The sequence below is a fragment of the Corvus hawaiiensis genome, chromosome 5 (genome assembly GCF_020740725.1).
Source record: "Corvus hawaiiensis isolate bCorHaw1 chromosome 5, bCorHaw1.pri.cur, whole genome shotgun sequence".
NCBI classification, from domain to species: Eukaryota; Metazoa; Chordata; class Aves; order Passeriformes; family Corvidae; genus Corvus; species Corvus hawaiiensis.
The window spans coordinates 55,138,854-55,156,361 of NC_063217.1; the positions used below are offsets into that span (position 1 = coordinate 55,138,854).

The 17,508-nt window shown below is 35.9% G+C and overlaps 1 protein-coding gene across 6 annotated transcripts in view; it reads right to left on the reverse strand.

Annotated features, from left to right (window-relative positions):
* The window catches only part of CCSER1 (coiled-coil serine rich protein 1), a 626,451-nt gene that overhangs the window by 210,213 nt on the left and 398,730 nt on the right, over positions 1-17,508 (reverse strand). Inside the window, exon 10 of one of the 6 annotated variants that reach the window (XM_048304326.1) lies at positions 13,262-13,314. The exons of the other annotated variants lie outside the window; for them this stretch is intronic. Coding sequence (XP_048160283.1) covers positions 13,306-13,314 — 9 coding nt within the window. The 3' untranslated portion in view covers positions 13,262-13,305. Of the gene's footprint in view, positions 1-13,261; positions 13,315-17,508 lie in introns of those variants that run through there. 6 annotated transcript variants of the gene reach the window in all.

Below are 17,508 nucleotides of genomic sequence, written 5' to 3' on the forward strand. Positions count from 1 at the left end.
CGTCAAAGACATCTATGTGAAGTACTGTATATTCCCAACAAGTGAGACCTCATTTAGTTGAGAGGAAAAAGGAGATTTCTTAGGATTGACGACTGCTTCAAAAAAGAAGTTTAATAAAATTCTCTCTCTAACACATATATCAGTCTTTCTTTAGCAGGTGTCTTTGACTAACATTTAAAAGTTAATCTAGTGTTTCTCTCATTTGCTTCATGCCACTGTTATTTTTAAGTGGCAAAATTTCTTATGGGACAGTGGTATGAGAGATAGCATTTTGTTATATTATAGCAGCATTTAAATTTCAAACAAAGAGGAGAGGGTAGAAAATATACAAAGAGGGCAGCATTCTACACTAAAAATATCTATGGTTCATGAATAGATACGTATCTGACAAGAGATTTATCTGCATTTATGAAGACTGAGTAACACTACTGGAGTTACCCTCTTCTGCACAGTTAGGTTCTGGAAAAAATAATAAGGAAACTTTTCTTTTTTATTTCAAATTGTTTCTGTCTTGTACCACAATCAATTATTTAGCTTGGCACAATATAAACTGTATTTTTAATGAGTAAAACATAAGTTAGAAAATATTTAGTTATGCTATACACAATCATTCATGAAGAGGTTAAATGTCTGTTATAAAAAAAAATCAAAGTAAATGTTGAAGTTACTCAAATTATGTTAACATAGCTAAATATATCTTTTTCATGCTCTTTTTGTAGAGCTCTCAGTATGGATTTTGTTCTCAAAGTAGTAATCTGATTCACTGCCAACCTCATTAGTGATTTACTACAGATCTACTTTTTCTAAAGAATCCTGATTTCTTGATCAAATTAAATGAAATGTATATAACTTTGATTAAGCTTTCATTACACACTTACGAATGACTATTCTGATTATAGGATGCAAATTAGAGAATGTCACAAGATCCATAGGCTAAAGATAAGAATTTATTAGAAATTAAGAACTCTCTTCATCTGTCATTGATCTAGGATATGTAATTTACTTTATCTCTACCACTGTTTAACCATCTGTAATAATGTTTGTATATATTCACAAATTTCCTTTCATCTAACCCTTAGTTTTGCAAATCCCATCTCTGCATTCCTCAACATAATTTGGAGATAATTCTTACTAGTGATTTCCTCCCCCAGGCCTAGAAACTATTAGAATTGACAAAATATCTTTAAAATCCTGGAAAAAATATTCAACTTTTACTTGAATGGAAAATGTAAAAATTCAATTAAATGCATGCAATAATTTTCCAAATTAAACACATCCTCAGCCTCTCTGTGTTTAAGAACAGGATTAGGAAAGGATTCATCAAGTCACTCAAACTAATACTTTAATGCTTTCCTGAACTGTAGTACCTGGGCTACAAACCTTCCTTTACTTAGATGTGTCAATAGTCAACTCAACCCAATGACAAGCCATGGAATCTATCATGTTCTTAAAGCATTATTTATAAAAACGTTCAGCTAATGGGATCACACCAATTGTGTACAGACTTTAGGCTTCAGCCCTCAAGTGGGGAAAAATAAGACACAGAGTACAGTGTGTTTTGCAAAATGATATTTACACAACAGTTTATGCTGCCATCTTCAAGCAGAACAAGGCTGACAAGTACCAGCCTGGGAAAAGCTCCCTTTTTGAGACTAAGGTTTATTTTTATTCCTATGTTGTAATACGTCTTGGAGAATAAAAATAATGTTTGCTAAGCTCATGACTAGTCGGTGCCAATTTATTTTGAAACAGGTCCGAAATGAAATTACTGCCTAATTTATCTTCTAAACCATAATTTTCAGCTTTGGAGGACAGTGTCCTTTACAAACACACAGTATTTGTGATACAGGGAATATTTAGATGCACACATGTGCACGTATACATCTACAAACCCCCTTCAAGGAAACAAGATGGCACTAGGGGAAAGACAGACCAAATGTGAGCAAGAATGACAGGGTAAAAACATCTCAAATTGGAAAGTCTCACATAATTAAAAAAAATTAGAAACCGCCTTCACATCCCTTCAAGTGAAGGACAGTTTTATGGTTCTTCATACTCTTCTGTCCTTGTCCTTGCCCTGCAGATAGGAATGGAGGCTGTCAGAGGCTGGCACCACATTGCTGCCTACAACAGAGTCACACAGATTTATTTGTGACCTCCTGCTCTTCAGTTCTTTCCTTGTTCAGGGTTTTAATTATCATTCCTGTGCTCACGATTGGAAAATTCAGTCCTTCTCCATTGTCACTGCTTGCACATTATTTCTCCATGTTTATAGCTCAAACATAAATTTTATAAACATTCTGCCACCCAACAACCACATTAAATTATAACAACATTGCAGTATGTATAGTGAGGCAAAAAGGAGCACTAGATAGAGTGTTTATCTGCTAGCATTATCTGACCTGGGGAAAAAAAAAAGAAGCAGAAACCAAATAGAAAGAATAAATATTTTAATCTCACTCATAAATTAATTTTAAATTAAACTGAGTCATACAAAAAAGAAGTTTTTCTTACTGTTTTTCATCCTGCAAAACATATTAATCATCTGATCATTCCTTTCATTCCAAGGTCTACAATTCAAGGAATTAAGTCTCCCTGCTTTTACAAGTACTGCATTTCCATTTTTTCTTTTCCAGAGTAAATGTAAAGAAAGTCTTGTCCTGAGTTACTGTGTGCCTGCATCTTGATCTTGCTATTGCTTAAGCTAATAATTGTTTCTAACACATTAAAATGTGTATTAAAGACTGTTGGATGATTAAATGATTGGCAGTGCTACTTTAAATTCATTCCTCCTAGACCAAACTCTTATCTTTCCAACATTGGTAATTTCAGCATCAGATCTTTTGGGAGACAATCTACATTACATTCACCAGGACTGGTGCTTTCTGCATCCATTTGCTGTGCACATATAAATAATCAGAGAACTATTACATGCATGAAGAATACAAAAAAAAAAAGGGGTTTTATGCAATTTCAGTGCCAAATGTGGTTTCTGCACTGCAAATAATATAAATAAATAGATAAATAAATAATATTTATAAGCCTTGCCTGTGTGTGGTAAATTTTTACAAAATATTAGTAGTTGCTAAAAAATTTGTAGCTCAAATGCAAATAGAAAAAGCAGCACATTTTTGTTCCCTCCCAACAAAACAAAAAACCTTACTGTTCATTTCAAATCTTTCTCTAGAGGTTAGCTTGTATTCTATTCTGCCTTTTTCTTTGAAATCTATTCGTGAAATGAGACAAAACATAATGAAATAAAGACCCTTTTCCAAAACGGTGCTGAAGGAACGTTACTTTCACGAGTTCACTGCCAGCACGTTTCACAGCAGGTTAAAAGGACACATGTGAAAATGCAATTATAGGGATTTTTATCATAAAAGAGAGCACTGTTTGGATGTATTGCACTAGAAGACTGCAGCGCAAACCCTGCACCACTGGATACTTTCCAGCTCACTAAGGTGATGTCAAGAATTGCACTAAGTCCTACATCTTTGCGGGGGGGTTTAGGATATATGGTGGTGACAAACCCACCCATGGAAAAAGTGTGACAAGGAAATTCTAGGAACATCAACAGTACAGGGAAGGGACGCTGATCTGAGATCAGGTTCATACGAGCTGGGCTCCAGGTACAAGCCAAACACATGCTTGAACACTTCCTCCAGGAAACTTAAATAAATATCTTCGACTTTCATCATTATTGCCCAATAAACTATTCTTTTTATTACACATACCTTCCAGCTAATGGTGTGCAAAAACATGGCTTCTCACTTCAAACAGGAGAGTTTAAATCTGTTTAATAGCCTTCAGAACTTTATGATCGGTATTAACTCAGAAAGTCCTTACAAAGTTTTCAATTCTTACAAAGTCGGGTATAACCAAGGAAAAATAAAAAAAAAAAAAAAAATTGACCAGTCAGTATATTTATTGCTGATTGGTTTTTGTTGGTTTTCTTTTTAAAACTACTTGAATTTTTTAAAAGCCACCTATAAAATCTGAAGCCCTGTAATCCTGGGCTATCATGCTAGCAATGCTTTAGGCTTATGGACTGTAAGGTCAGAAGGACACAGTGGTTTTACTCTGAGTGTTTAAGCAACTACAACCATTTCAATATATTGAAGAGATTATGCGCAGTGTGAAAAGTATAGATAATTCATGAAATTTCTTCACTGGCAAACCCCAAATAATCTACTACTGATGCAGATATATAAGCATGATATAATCAAAGCTAGATAGTCCATAATCAAACTATGTTTTGGGGAGAGGAGTTCACAGTATGCAAGTGGAAGGTAAAAAGACAAAGTGACTGAAAAAAAATTAAAAAGTACATCTTTTCTCTTCTTTGGATAGTACATCTTGGTTAACCATAAATAAAGTAAATGGGAGGGATGATGGTTATCTCTTAAGAGCCAAGATAACATTCTAAAGCATTATGGCTCCATTTCTAGCTCTGCTATCAATTTCTATTCCTGCCTGAGGATGGGTAGTTTAGTGCTTCCATTCCAACTCAACAAAACCCCAGAGTGTGTGCACTTCTGCCTGGCTTAGATTTCTACAAAATAAAAACAGGTTATAAATATATTAAATATGTTACTGAATTACACACTCTGCTTCTCAGAGACCCCTCCTACCTCTCCGGGCCTTTTAAGGGCTTAACGAGCAAGCATACATGAACACCCTCAACCCACCTAAGTTTTCATACATACATAACTGAATAATCATTTTCTCAGAGAAAAGACAAGCATGTAATATATCTGCAAGACAGAGAAATACTGCTGTTTCAAATTTAGAAAGCTGCAGCTGTTAAAAAAAAAAGAGAAGAGAAAATATTTTAGGAACAGCAAAATAGAGGATCTAGACATAGATGTGGGATCAACGGTCCTTATTTGTTTGAGTCAAATTTCTTTTATTCAAAGGAGAAGAAAAGGTCCTACAAATTCTGGAAACCTGCTTAGGCTGCACCCACACACAATTCTTACAAAAGGAAAAAAAGCATTTCACTGAGATTCTCCATTTCCCTGTATTTTCTTAGGTACATACTTGGATTATTGGCACTACAACAACAACAGCCTGCAAGATTTTACACTTCCAATACTCCTAAGGCAATGATCAGGGTTATTGGACCTCAGACTTTGTTTGGAAGACTTCTATCTACAAAACCAGATTTTTGTATTTGCTTTCTGTCCAATTTGATGCTTTCTAAAATGTTTGATTTTCACAAGTCACTTAAAACAATGCAAAAATCTCTGGAACTACTCATGTTCCTGATCAGAGACATTTTATTACATTTAATAAAGCAACACAACATAACTGGTAAATCATGTCAGAAACTTTAACAAGAAGATTGAACTAGTTTGGCTTTAATGTATCATCAGATGAATCACAACCAGGGCCAACTAATAAGTAAAACTGATGGTAACAGAATTTCACCTAGTGTAGATGAACATAGCCTACTCCACTAGAGGCTGGATGAGTGTTAAAGCTTCACCAGACTTCTACTAATAGTCATTAAATGAAGAAGCCATTAATTAAACCTACAAATGATGCAATATGTGGGAAGATTGTTAAATGCTAGACAGATGAAAAGAAGAAGTGGGCCTATGTTAATAAGAATTACCAAATTGAGAATAAAAAAATGCTACTTGTCACCTCTAAGGGAGATAAGCTGAACTTTATGTATATAAAAGGCATTAGATTTACGTTTCTATATAAATGCAAAATAGCACTAACAATGCAGTGAAAGATCTAAGATTGAAAATAGAACCAATAGCTAACCACCCCTCTCCTAAATGTTAAAAACTGCAAAATCTGCAACAGCAACTCCAAAAACCTAAAAGTAGATTGAAGCTGTATATAAGGCTGCTCCTTTGTTTGTAGCTTGGAATATATTGACCAGCTTCTCTACAAAATTTGGTTCTATTTCACAGGCTGCCTGAAGGACGAAAGTTTAGAAAAACATTGGCTGCTCTCTTCTAACTTCACCTCTAACTGATTCAGACTGATTTGTGATTATCAGTCTCTGGGGGTATCTCAAGACACATAGGGTGTAATCAAACACAAATAGCCAGGGGAGACCAGTAGTTTGGCCCTCAGATTTCTGTCTTCACCAGAAATTTGTACTGTTATCATAAGCTAATGAAGCTTTAAGAAAACCCTGCTGTGCTTACACTGTGCTGCTGAGTAGGATTCCTGTGGCATTTCCTTCTGAGGATAAAGTGAACCCTTCTGATATATGGACAGGCTCTCTATAAATCTCCATACCATCTACAGATCTAATATAAACAACCATGAATCAAAATTGCTGTCTTTTCATATGGGAAATCAGCTAAGTGTTTGGTTTTGTCCTTTATGGAATACAAGCTACTGGATCTAAGTAAACAAATTACTGTAGCCAGAAAAGAATTCTAAGTTTAAGTTTTCTGTTTTTAGTGGGGTTTTCATTGTACCTTTTTTTTTTTTGCGTCTTAAAGGGAAGTAAAGATTTCTTTCCTTCTATTTTATGTTAATATTGCTGTCTCTTTTATGGTCCAACTCTGATTTTATAGTGTTTTTATACATAACCATTACTATGCTGTGACTTAGGAATAGCATCCAGATCTTCACCAATCCCCCACAGTGCCTTACATAAAGCTGCATATTTTATCCAATCTTCCTTGCCATTCATGCCCACCCACGAGACACATTACTCATATCCAAAGATTATAGCATTGTTATGCTGATGATACCTAGATTTATTTCTCTATTAAACATTAATGATGCAGTATCCTGGCATAAATTCAGAGTGCATTTTCAGATGTACAAACTTGAAGACAGCCATGAAATATATCTGTTTTTCTGCAAAATAAACATTACACTGTTAGTTAACTGCTACTATTTTACCTTGTCTCTTCCAAATACTTAACCAAAAAACCACATTTATGTCTATATTTTCAGCCAGTTCTGGTTACACTGTAAATCAGCTGAGAAAAATAACTGAAAATACTTTATAGGAATTAATACTTCTGTAAAGCTGATACAGAAATGACTCATGTACCACTTATAGTTGAAGCTTACTCTCCTGTTGGGACATTTTCTCATATCCTTTCACAACAGAATGAGACTTTTAAAAGACACTAACATGTTTGCAATGCTTTTTTTTAAAAACAATGCTTTTTTAAAAAACAAAAACAGAAGACCTGTTTTTTTTCATAGGAACAGACTATTTTTTATAATTTATTTAAAAACGAAACCTCTGACTTGATCAAGCACCCCAAGGACAAACGTTAGTACTTAGCAATCCTCCACTACTGAGGAAAGAGACAGAAGCCATGTAGAACAGCCCAAGCTGGTTTTGGATATATCCATGTTATCTATCATTCACAGCACAGCTCCCACAATTAAAACAATTGGCTGCCTCAGCAAATGGCTTGCTTGCAGCTTGCAGGCTGGCTTTCATAAAGCAGCTCATGTTCTCCACCATGGGATCTGTATCACACTGGAAAAGCAGAGATCCTTGAAAAAGCAACAGAAAACTATGAAGACAAGTGAAGAAAGACAAATAGGAGATTGCTGCCTCCCACAGCATTTTACATTTTCTTCATCCCTAACAATTCTGTAGCAGAGGCCAATTTTGGAGACATCACTTGCTTGAATTTTTTGATGGATACTGTTTCAAGCAAACAGTACAACTCTCACTGAAGTGGCTGTTACATTAAGATACGTACGACTACAAAATATTTTTTGACTACAAAAGTAGAAATAACTTTGTTTGTCATAAGAGACCTTATTGTCACTGGGACCAAATCCTATATAATGTCTTCTTGAAAGCCTGTGGGCAGTAAGACATAAATGCAGGCATTAGGGTTTACAGTGCTTGCATTTTACTGAAGTAATGGTATTCACACACTAGTCAAGGAAGGTGCAGTCTGAGTTGGGTGTGTGTGGAGACACCAAACAATTTCCTCTACACTTCAGGAGGAAGAAAAGAAACCCAAAATAGCACCACAGAATGGCTTTCAAAATTGAACTTGGTCTGAAATCTGTACAAAGTAACCCAAGAACTGTATATCTGAAATCAGAAAGTATTTAATTAACATGCCAGTTTATTTTGTTGACATATTACCGAAAAAAAGGGCAATCCTTACATCTAATCCATCAGAAGAACAGAATATAAAAGTGCAAGTCAACTGACTGATCATCCACAACAAAAGACAGTAGGACTCATCGATTACAAGAAAATTCTGAATTTTTGAGTTGTATTTCACTTTTTCATCATAAGAGTGATAATTTAGAAGCTGAACCTTGCTGTGGATAGTAGGCTATGGCAGCCCACAGGGAAAATAAGACACATCAAGAATGATGGATTTGAGAACATCACAGGGCTCATGGGATAGGTTGCTGTCCAGCTGGCCCATATTTTGTGATTCATTAATCAAAAGAGCATTGACTACAGTAGAAGTTAATCCCATTACGGCACAATAAAGCAGAACAAGCTGCATTCTGGCTCCACGTCATGCTCCCATACACCTTCAATAAAACACCACACACACTACTGTAGAATCCTTCACATGTGCCTTAACTGTGATTCATGCTAAATCAAGGGATGAGTGCCACAGATATCAAGGGAGCTTTTGGGGGAAGAGTGCGAAAGTGGTTTCTGCACATGCACTTACAGGAGAAAAATTTGCAGAGAATTGTTGTTTGTTTTGTTTTGCAATGAGAAACCTTATTTAGTAATCAGAAGTTTCAAAATTAAGCATCCAAACCCACACAGGCAATAATCATCACCAGACCAAGTTCTATTTTTAGAAAACTTCTGTCATTTTTCTGTAATAACAGATGAACTATGTCTTAGAAATCAGTATTAATCTCAGTACCATAGAATGTATTTTCAGACTGAAATCCTCCAGATTTATTAAAAAAATAAGTATTTTACCTCTGAGGCAGTAAATAACAAACTATATTGCAAAGTGTCCAAATTGTAGCCCCTCTCTCCCTGAAAAAAAAAACCAAATAACAAACGGAAGAAAAATTACCTATCAAAAACTTCATGGGTTAAAGCATGTGAGCCTCCTGTAAGTATTCCAGTTCAAACAGAAGGGAAAAAAAAGAATAATCTTGATCCCTCCATTCCTGGATTGCTGAAAATTTATGATTTACTATAAATCTCACTGCACTATTTTTCAAGTTAGGTAAAGACAGAAAAGGGTTTTAAAATTGTCTATTTTAACTGTTAATAACAAGCTGAATAAATTTTGCATCATGAACACTCATTTTTACTTTGAAATGCTAACACAAAGCCATCACACTTGTTACCTCTACTAAACTGGTAGGATCACAGCAAGGAAAATACAAATATTTCACTCAAGTATAAACAAAAAAAGCTGGTACCTTTTCCTAATAAAGTGTAATTTTGGACATTCAGAGAATTCAAAGCACTTTGATAAATGGCAAATAAGGAAACCAAGGTAGAGAAAGGAAAAATTACCGAGGTGAGATCATAGAGGACTTCAGTGGAAGTATGAGGTCAGAAAACAGGTCTTCTGACAATTAAATTCAAGAGCCTCACTGCTAAATCATGCTGCGATTTAAAAAAAAAAAAAGAAAGAAAAAGGCACAGGTACAGAAAGGTAAAAGAAATTCCCAAATACTCCTTAAAACACTGTAACATTACAATTACATATACAACGTAAGATAGCAATGCAGATAAAGCAAAAATACCAGTATTAATCAATTCATCACTCCCTTCAGAGGAGTAAAAGATATTAAAGCATTTTATCTTCAACAAGCACCTAATTACCTAGAACTACTACTGTATTTTTTTCAAATGCTATGAATTGGTTTGAGTGGGGAATGTGTAGAAAGTAAAATTTTCATGTACATCATGCTTTAGTCATAGCACCTACAACCCAGGCATGGACTATTTTTGTTTGTATAAGCTGATTTAGACGTGTGTATCATTTTAAGATTAAGAGAAATGCTCTCAACTTCAACTGCAGCATCATCTAAGAATCCCTTATTCTGATGCTTAATCTGTTTTAAATAATACTGTGCATGTTTGGGTTTTTCTTCTTTGCCTGGTGGTGTGTAAATGTTGGGTTTTTTTAAGCACCACTTTTCAGTGTGGAGTGTAAATGCTTCCATTTCTCAGAAAGAACCATCATGTCCCTATCCCATACTTTCAGCAGCTGCACATGAGAGATGACATCATTAAGCAGCAAGCGTGTGTGCAACCACTGGCACTCACAGCCCACAGACAGTGGGGGAAGCTGAGTGCCAGCTTTTTTCACTCTTAGTTTTCCCTCTCACAACTACATGGTGATGTATTTTGCTATAACCGACCTGCTGCAGGGGCAAGCTGCACTGAAAGGGAAGTCAGTGGGTTCTTACATCCCTCCACTCATTTATGCCAGCTCTAAAGATCAGGATGCTGCAGGACAAGCTGGTGCAGATGGAGCCCTCTGACCAATGCCCACTGACTCACACGGTGGCTCCACGACGACCAAATCCAAAGCTGCACAGAAAGCTGGAAACACTCCAGTTAGCACCTCGCTCTTGGAGTGCCATAAGTAGTGCAGGACTACATTATTAATGATTGCTTCTCTTCCTTCCTTCATCCAGCCTAGAAGAAAAATATTCATCTTGTCCCAGAAGATCTAGTAACAGTTGACTGAATAGCTGTCAAAAAAAAAAGAAATCAACATTTGGAGCTAATATACTATGTAAACATCTTCTTACTCCTATACTCCAGGGCTTGCAGGATGCTAGATTAAGGATAGAGCACAAAGACACTTCAGCTGAGTGTGGGGAATATATTTAAGGATGGGCGCTTCTGCAAACATTATGATAAATTTGTCTAGATGAAATATTGATGAACAGATATTTATCTCTCGCCAGCCCTACTTTATTAACATTGAGTTTTCCTAGCAAACATTAAACTACATCTTTCAGGCTTCCCTTTCAATAGCTTCAGGGTTTCAGCACTATGGTACATATAGTAACTGAACTACTTTTAATGACCCAGTTGAAAACACAGTTAACAAAATTAGTACTTTCACTTCCATTTATTCAGAAAAACAAGTCCATCCACTTACTGCATTTTGTGGAAGGCTGAGACTGATTACTCATTATTTAAAACATTTATGAAGCCTGGCAAGAGTATATACCCCAGGCACAAGCCTGAGCATGCTATGGCTTGAACTCCAGCTATTTCCACCCCATTTAAACTTTACACTGATTTCCACCTATCCCTGTGAATTCTCAAGCCAAAGTCCTGACTTCTCTGACCCCACATTTAAAAACCTGTTGGATCAACAGAGTATCAGGTTAACTTTTAGTTCAGTTCTTTACACCAGTGAGGTATTACTCCTCCAGAGCACAAGAAGTCAGTCAAAGTTTGGACTCCATAGTCTTGTTCTGCAGCCCTGCCCAGTCCAACGTGAGCAGCAGCAATTGCATCACAGGTTCCTCTTGTGGTGAGCTCCCCAAGACAAGGGACCACCCAAACACCTGAAATTCACTATCAACTATGGGGAAAAAGGAAAAAGCCATGCTCTCTTGTCCCTAGGCCCTCTGCTTTCAGGGAAACGCTAAGTGCTACACCAGCCAGCTGCAGCCTTCAGCAATGGCATTGCTGGGCCTCCTGCTGCTCCTTTCTTAAAAGCACTGGCTGGTCTCACACCCCAGGCAGCCTGGGCAGGTCCTCAGTCAGTGGCACCAAACCTGATAGGGAAGTGAATGCCTTCCTGAACTGGCTTTCCAGGTTGTCTGGGGAGAGCTAGTGCAAATTCAGTGGCAAACTGTCACTAACAGGTTTAGCTGGAGTGAATCACATCTTCAGGGAGGAGTTAGGCTTCCCTATAACCAACCTACTCCTCCCAGTTTCATGATACTGCCCTTTAAACTGTCAGACCTGCCTTTAAACAGCTCTCAAACTGAGACAGCCAGTAGAAAAACTGTTCACTTTTTGAAGAGTAAAGATGCAGATTCACAATATGAGTGATCAGCTCAGCGTTTCTGAAAGGAGCAGCAGGAAGACAGAAGTCCGCTCTGTGATGGAACTGAATCCCAGAGTGATCCTCCTCAGGTAACCTCAGATCTGTATCACTGAAGGCTGCTTTTTTGCTACCCAGGTTCCTATTAATAAAGAATTATTGGCATTTTTCTCTTTCCCACTTAGCTTTAATTGTCTCAACTTCACTATGGTTTATCTGCAACACTAAAGCTGCAGAAGAACTGATACACAAACAGTTTTTGCAGAAACTCTAATCTTAAAGATCCATGTCAAACAGTCTCTAGTATGGTTTTCTTCAAGCTATTCAGATTCCAGCAAATTCTCTGAACAAGAGACGGTTTCTTGCCTTTTGCTTATCTCCTACTTCCTTTGGACTTTCACAAATTATTAATTTCCAGTCTTGAAATGCAGCCTCCAAAACACAGCAGAAATCTCAGGAAACTTTACCAGCACCCAGCTGACAAAAAAGATTATTTTGGGGTTCTTGCTGCTAAATTTCTGACCCACTTGTGTGCATATACACATATACAAAACATAGCAATCCCTCCCTGCAGATAACTGGCACTGCCACCGTAATCACTCTGCTTTTTTGAGGCATTGAAAAAGATGAAACGTTTAAACATGACATTTAAGTAATTACGACAGCATAAGCGAATACCTAAATGAGGACACACGTGGAGACTCAAATTGCCTTAGCAGTGATTACTTCCAGCTCTTGCAAGTCCCTGGCAAACATTATTACATAAATTACCACTGGATCACAACTTGTGGACAGCTCTTGAAGTTCAATAGCGACATCACTTTAAGAACAACAACACATAAATGATGCAGTTTAAGGTTTAAAAATAATTGCGAAACAGGGACCCACCGAATAATTCTAAGTTATCTAAATTGAATCCCAGTGAAAGAAGGGTTGTTCTATTTATAATACAATGTGTTTTGATCTGAATACTTTTGTCCAAAAAATCTTTAAACAGACAAAAGTAGACAAATTCTAGAGTAACAACTGTCAGAACTTAATAATCAGACTTGTACTTGTGAATAAGATCTGTCTCTTTTAAAGCTAAAACTATGAGAAAATTGCACATGTAATGTGAGGTAGGCAAGCGCACAGAAAACTGCAGAAATTTCAGTGACACAGCAGTGTCACAACATGTGAATTTGAATTAACCTGCTTTTTGTAGACCTGGAGAATTAATAGGAGGTTTAGAGCAAAGAGCTTGAATTCAGACCTTAAAAGAAGGGAAGTAACAGTCTGTGGAAGGTTAAGTAGATGCAACTAGCAATGAAAACTTGCATGAAGAGGATTGGGTTCAAGTTTTCTGAAATAAACAAAAACAGAAAACAATCATTTGATTAAAACATTTGAGAGAACCTTGTCTTTCTACTTTGATCCTAATGATGTCTTGTTGTTGAATACAGAATCTTTGTCTTTTTCTGGCCAAAAAAATTGCATTAAATCACAATTTTTTTAAAAAATAAGGTGCATTAAAAAGTGTGGTAGTGTCTCAACAGTCACAGATAGATCAAGCACTACTAAGAAATCTGACCTTCAAACACCAGGTAAGCCTCAGGAGTAAAAGAGCTTTTGTTGTTCTCCATTCAATTTTTTCTGCATTTGACATGTAATGAATCACCCTCCAATGGAAGCATATCACAAGTTTTCCCTGAAGACTTTTTTTGAGCAATTAGTAAACAAACCAAAAGCATAGGCATGTAAAAAGTTACAATAGTCATGAAAAAAACCACAAAACTGTTCCTTGAAACTGATGTCCATTTTTGATTCAGAAGAATGTGCAAGATACACGATAACCTGAAAAAGAAATGGTAATAAAGTTGGTAATTTTTAAAATACTACCAAGTATAATTACAAGCCCAAAAGGTGAAATTCATGGACTGATTGACAGACAGAAAAATGGTCCAAGGAGAAAGGACACTGGATAGTCTAACTACAGCTATCACTACCTTATTTTAATAACCTCTGAGTTAGGCTTACTGAGCTCTTTCAGTTTTCATAAACATAACTCCTCATCAGTTTGTACTACAGCTTTCCACATATTACATACAGATAATTTACCCACTACCACACCACTGAATTACATGACCAGAGGTAAAAAACAGGCTACATCTCTGACCTGCGTTCTATCTTACTTTATGAAGCCCAGTGTTAACACTGGCAGCAATGTCAAGACCTGCTCTGGAATCAATTTATTCAAATTAGAAACTCACACTAGTAGTGTAGAAAATACAGGAACCAGAATGATAAAATGTCTGAGGTCAAATGTATTTACAAATCTGTAGCAATCATAATTATTTCAGGTTTATTTATTCATACTATAGCAGGCACATCCAATAAACAAAACAACAAATGTTTCCCTAAGCAGGATATTATCACCAATTACTGTTAATAGCTATGATTTTATGAGATGGTTGAAGTGTAAGTATTTTTTACCTGCTGTTAATAAATGTTTATAAAAAACATTTTTTGACTCATGGTAGGAAACCAAAAAAAGTTAAAATTCTGTGAAAGCAGTGAATGGATTTAAATACAAGATAATGATTGGGTTTCAGCTATGGGTTTTACTTTAGTTTCGAAAGAGGTAGTTTGTAATAGACCAGCTGCAAAAATAAGATCTGCTAACTTTTATTTTTAGCATATCATACTTGAAAATTAATACTTTGCTTTAACTACCACATTGTACAAATTACCCATTTCATCACAATGTGTATACATACTCTTTAATCTGCCTCTGGAAACAGAACCAAAAATTAAGGCCTCCAAGAAATTTTCTTTTCCTTCAGAATTTTAGGTTGTTCAGATCTCAAAATCTTGCATATAAGAATGGACAGAAAGTGTACATATATAAAATATTTTCTAAGATATTTATTATTACTGTTATCACAAGACATTTGTCATACTCCATACGGACCCATGCATTTTTAGTACGCCAGGATCAAGTTTATTACTACATAAGGGTTTAACCTTCCAAGAATAAAATTCATCAATATAGTAAAAGGAAAAAGTTCAGCACTTCCCTCCTTTTTAAGTACAGGCAAATTCAATTAAACCAATAGCAATTGTTAAATAAAATGCCACTATTTTAATATGTCAAAAGATGAACCTAGATACAAAATCAAGTGTGAAATGTTTATGTTATTTTTCTCTGTTCTCAGAGCACTAAGTTGAGTAATTAGAAAAAAACCGTTTGCAAATGTAAATACAATGAAGCAGCCGTTAATTAGCACATGCAAATATAAGTTCAGAAAATTGCTTATTATCTACAATGTTCAAAATGTTAAGTTCTATTTATACAAATTTAGAGATTATAGTCTGTGTAATTAGGTATAAATTTTAAGGATATGCATTAATCATAATTTCTCTTTGCAAATAGGATTAATTTGTGTTTGCAATAGCATATGCAAGTGAAGATTAACTATGAATCACACTTGCTCAAGTAATAGACTAAATGAAGTCAGCATCACTTTTAAAAAAAGTATTTTTAAACAAAGAGAGCTATGTACCTCAGTATCATTTCAGAAACTTTCACAGTAAAAGAAAATATACAAAAGAACTGATCATGCCCATCCAAAAGGCAGTGCAATGCACGTTGCTTATGACGGACCAGAATTCCCTGGTGGAATGCTCTCATTTTGCACAGACCAGAATCCCAGGGTTCAGTGTGACAGCTGAGGAAAGGTGACAGAATATTCCCTTTTCCCTGCCTCAGAAGTGACAGAGAGCTGAATACCCTCACTGTGTCCCTCCACATAATGCACTGGTTCATTACAAAATGTGGTCTGACCACAACCTAATTGAAAAAGGCACAAAAGCCATACAAAGCCAGAGAAAGGCACAAATCTTAAAGTATTTTTGAATTTGGAGAGCTAAACAAAGGAACCAACAAGCAATTGCTGTCCCCCCTGTTTCTTGCATCTCACAAATAGCTTTTACTTCCATCTTGCCATATGTGTTCACAGGAACTGTACCAAAAAAAAAAAAAAATTTGTACTATTGTATTTATGTTCACACAAATGAACAACATATTCAATTTTGGATCCCATTAAAAAAAAAAAAAAGGCAACACCAAATCCCAAATCCCATCCTCCAGACTTACAAATTATTATTATTTCCTTTACAACCTACCAGCTCCTCATATTTTTATAAAAAAAATTGTGCCTGGGTCACTTACATTACAAAGATATTTAAAATTCCAACGATTGTCTTGATATGAATCCACAATCAACATGAAGGTTTTTGGAAGATGTTGACTACAGCCAGTACTTAAAAGTAGTTTTGTATTTGGGCCAAAGTGCAACAAATTCAGTATATAAAGGCATCTCCTCGTAAGTTCCACATGTCTGCAAAATCTTCAGTGCAGGTAAGGATCTGTGTACTGATCTGACCTTCTTCACCAACAAAGATACTATTCAAGATGAAAGTTTATATTTTGCTAAAAGAAGGCCTTGTATCTTAAATATTCAACAGTGCTACCTTAGAGCTTACTGGTGTATTACACTGCTAAAACTAATTGTTCTTCTGAAACAAGGAAACTATAGTAAGATGTTGAGTTACCAAAGTTAATATTTATTGCAGAAACCAACTTCACCCTTTTAAAAATATAATGTTATTAAAACAGACCCCAAAATAGCCCTTTGAATATCTTACTTTATATTAGCCTTAGAGATCCTTTGACACTCTATGCTGTGATTTGGATTTTGTTCCCATTTAGGGCTAGAGGTGGAATTGTAGTCCTTGTGTAGGTAGTATAATCATGTATGATCATAAATTGGTTTGCCAACTTTGCTTAACCTAAGGCCTCATAAATAATTTAGACAGCAGAAAGAAAAGTTTTCAAGCATGGCTACTAACCACCTTGTGAAAGCCAGAGTTGCTACTGGCCAATTCCTACCTCGGCAAATTGATATTAAGAGGGTATCAACACCACCACACCACTTCTTATAATCATGTATCATTAAATCAATTACTTGGGAAAGGTTGCATTGAATTCAAAGCACTTACAATGAGGAGGTAGTTTTTGTATATTATGGTATATCTAGTGCCTGTGTGCTACTTTTTACATAGAAAAATAGCAATTACCTAATTGGTGATTAAATAAAGCAAGCTAGAGACACATTCCAGCTCCCTTGTGGCTTTTTTCAAACCAGTTTCAATCTAAGGATGAGAATCTGAACTGCCCTGTGGATTAAATATTCCCTCTCTCAAAACTTGTCCTATCCCCACAGAGCTCTGCAAAGTAATTTAAAGGGAACATTTCAAAAGAAACCCTACATGTGGGTTTTCTTGGTTATTTTAATTCTGACTAAAATTATGCAAAATAATAGAAATTAGTATGCAAGAAGGTGGTGTAATTAGGCAAAGAGCTCCTGCACTTCCAAGGGTCACTGCAATTCTATGACAGCTCTGCAGTTATCAAAACCAGGCCTAACTGGCAGAGCGTTTTCCCCATAGTGCAAGGACCAAAGCGACACCTATTAGACACAGAAAAACCTGTTGC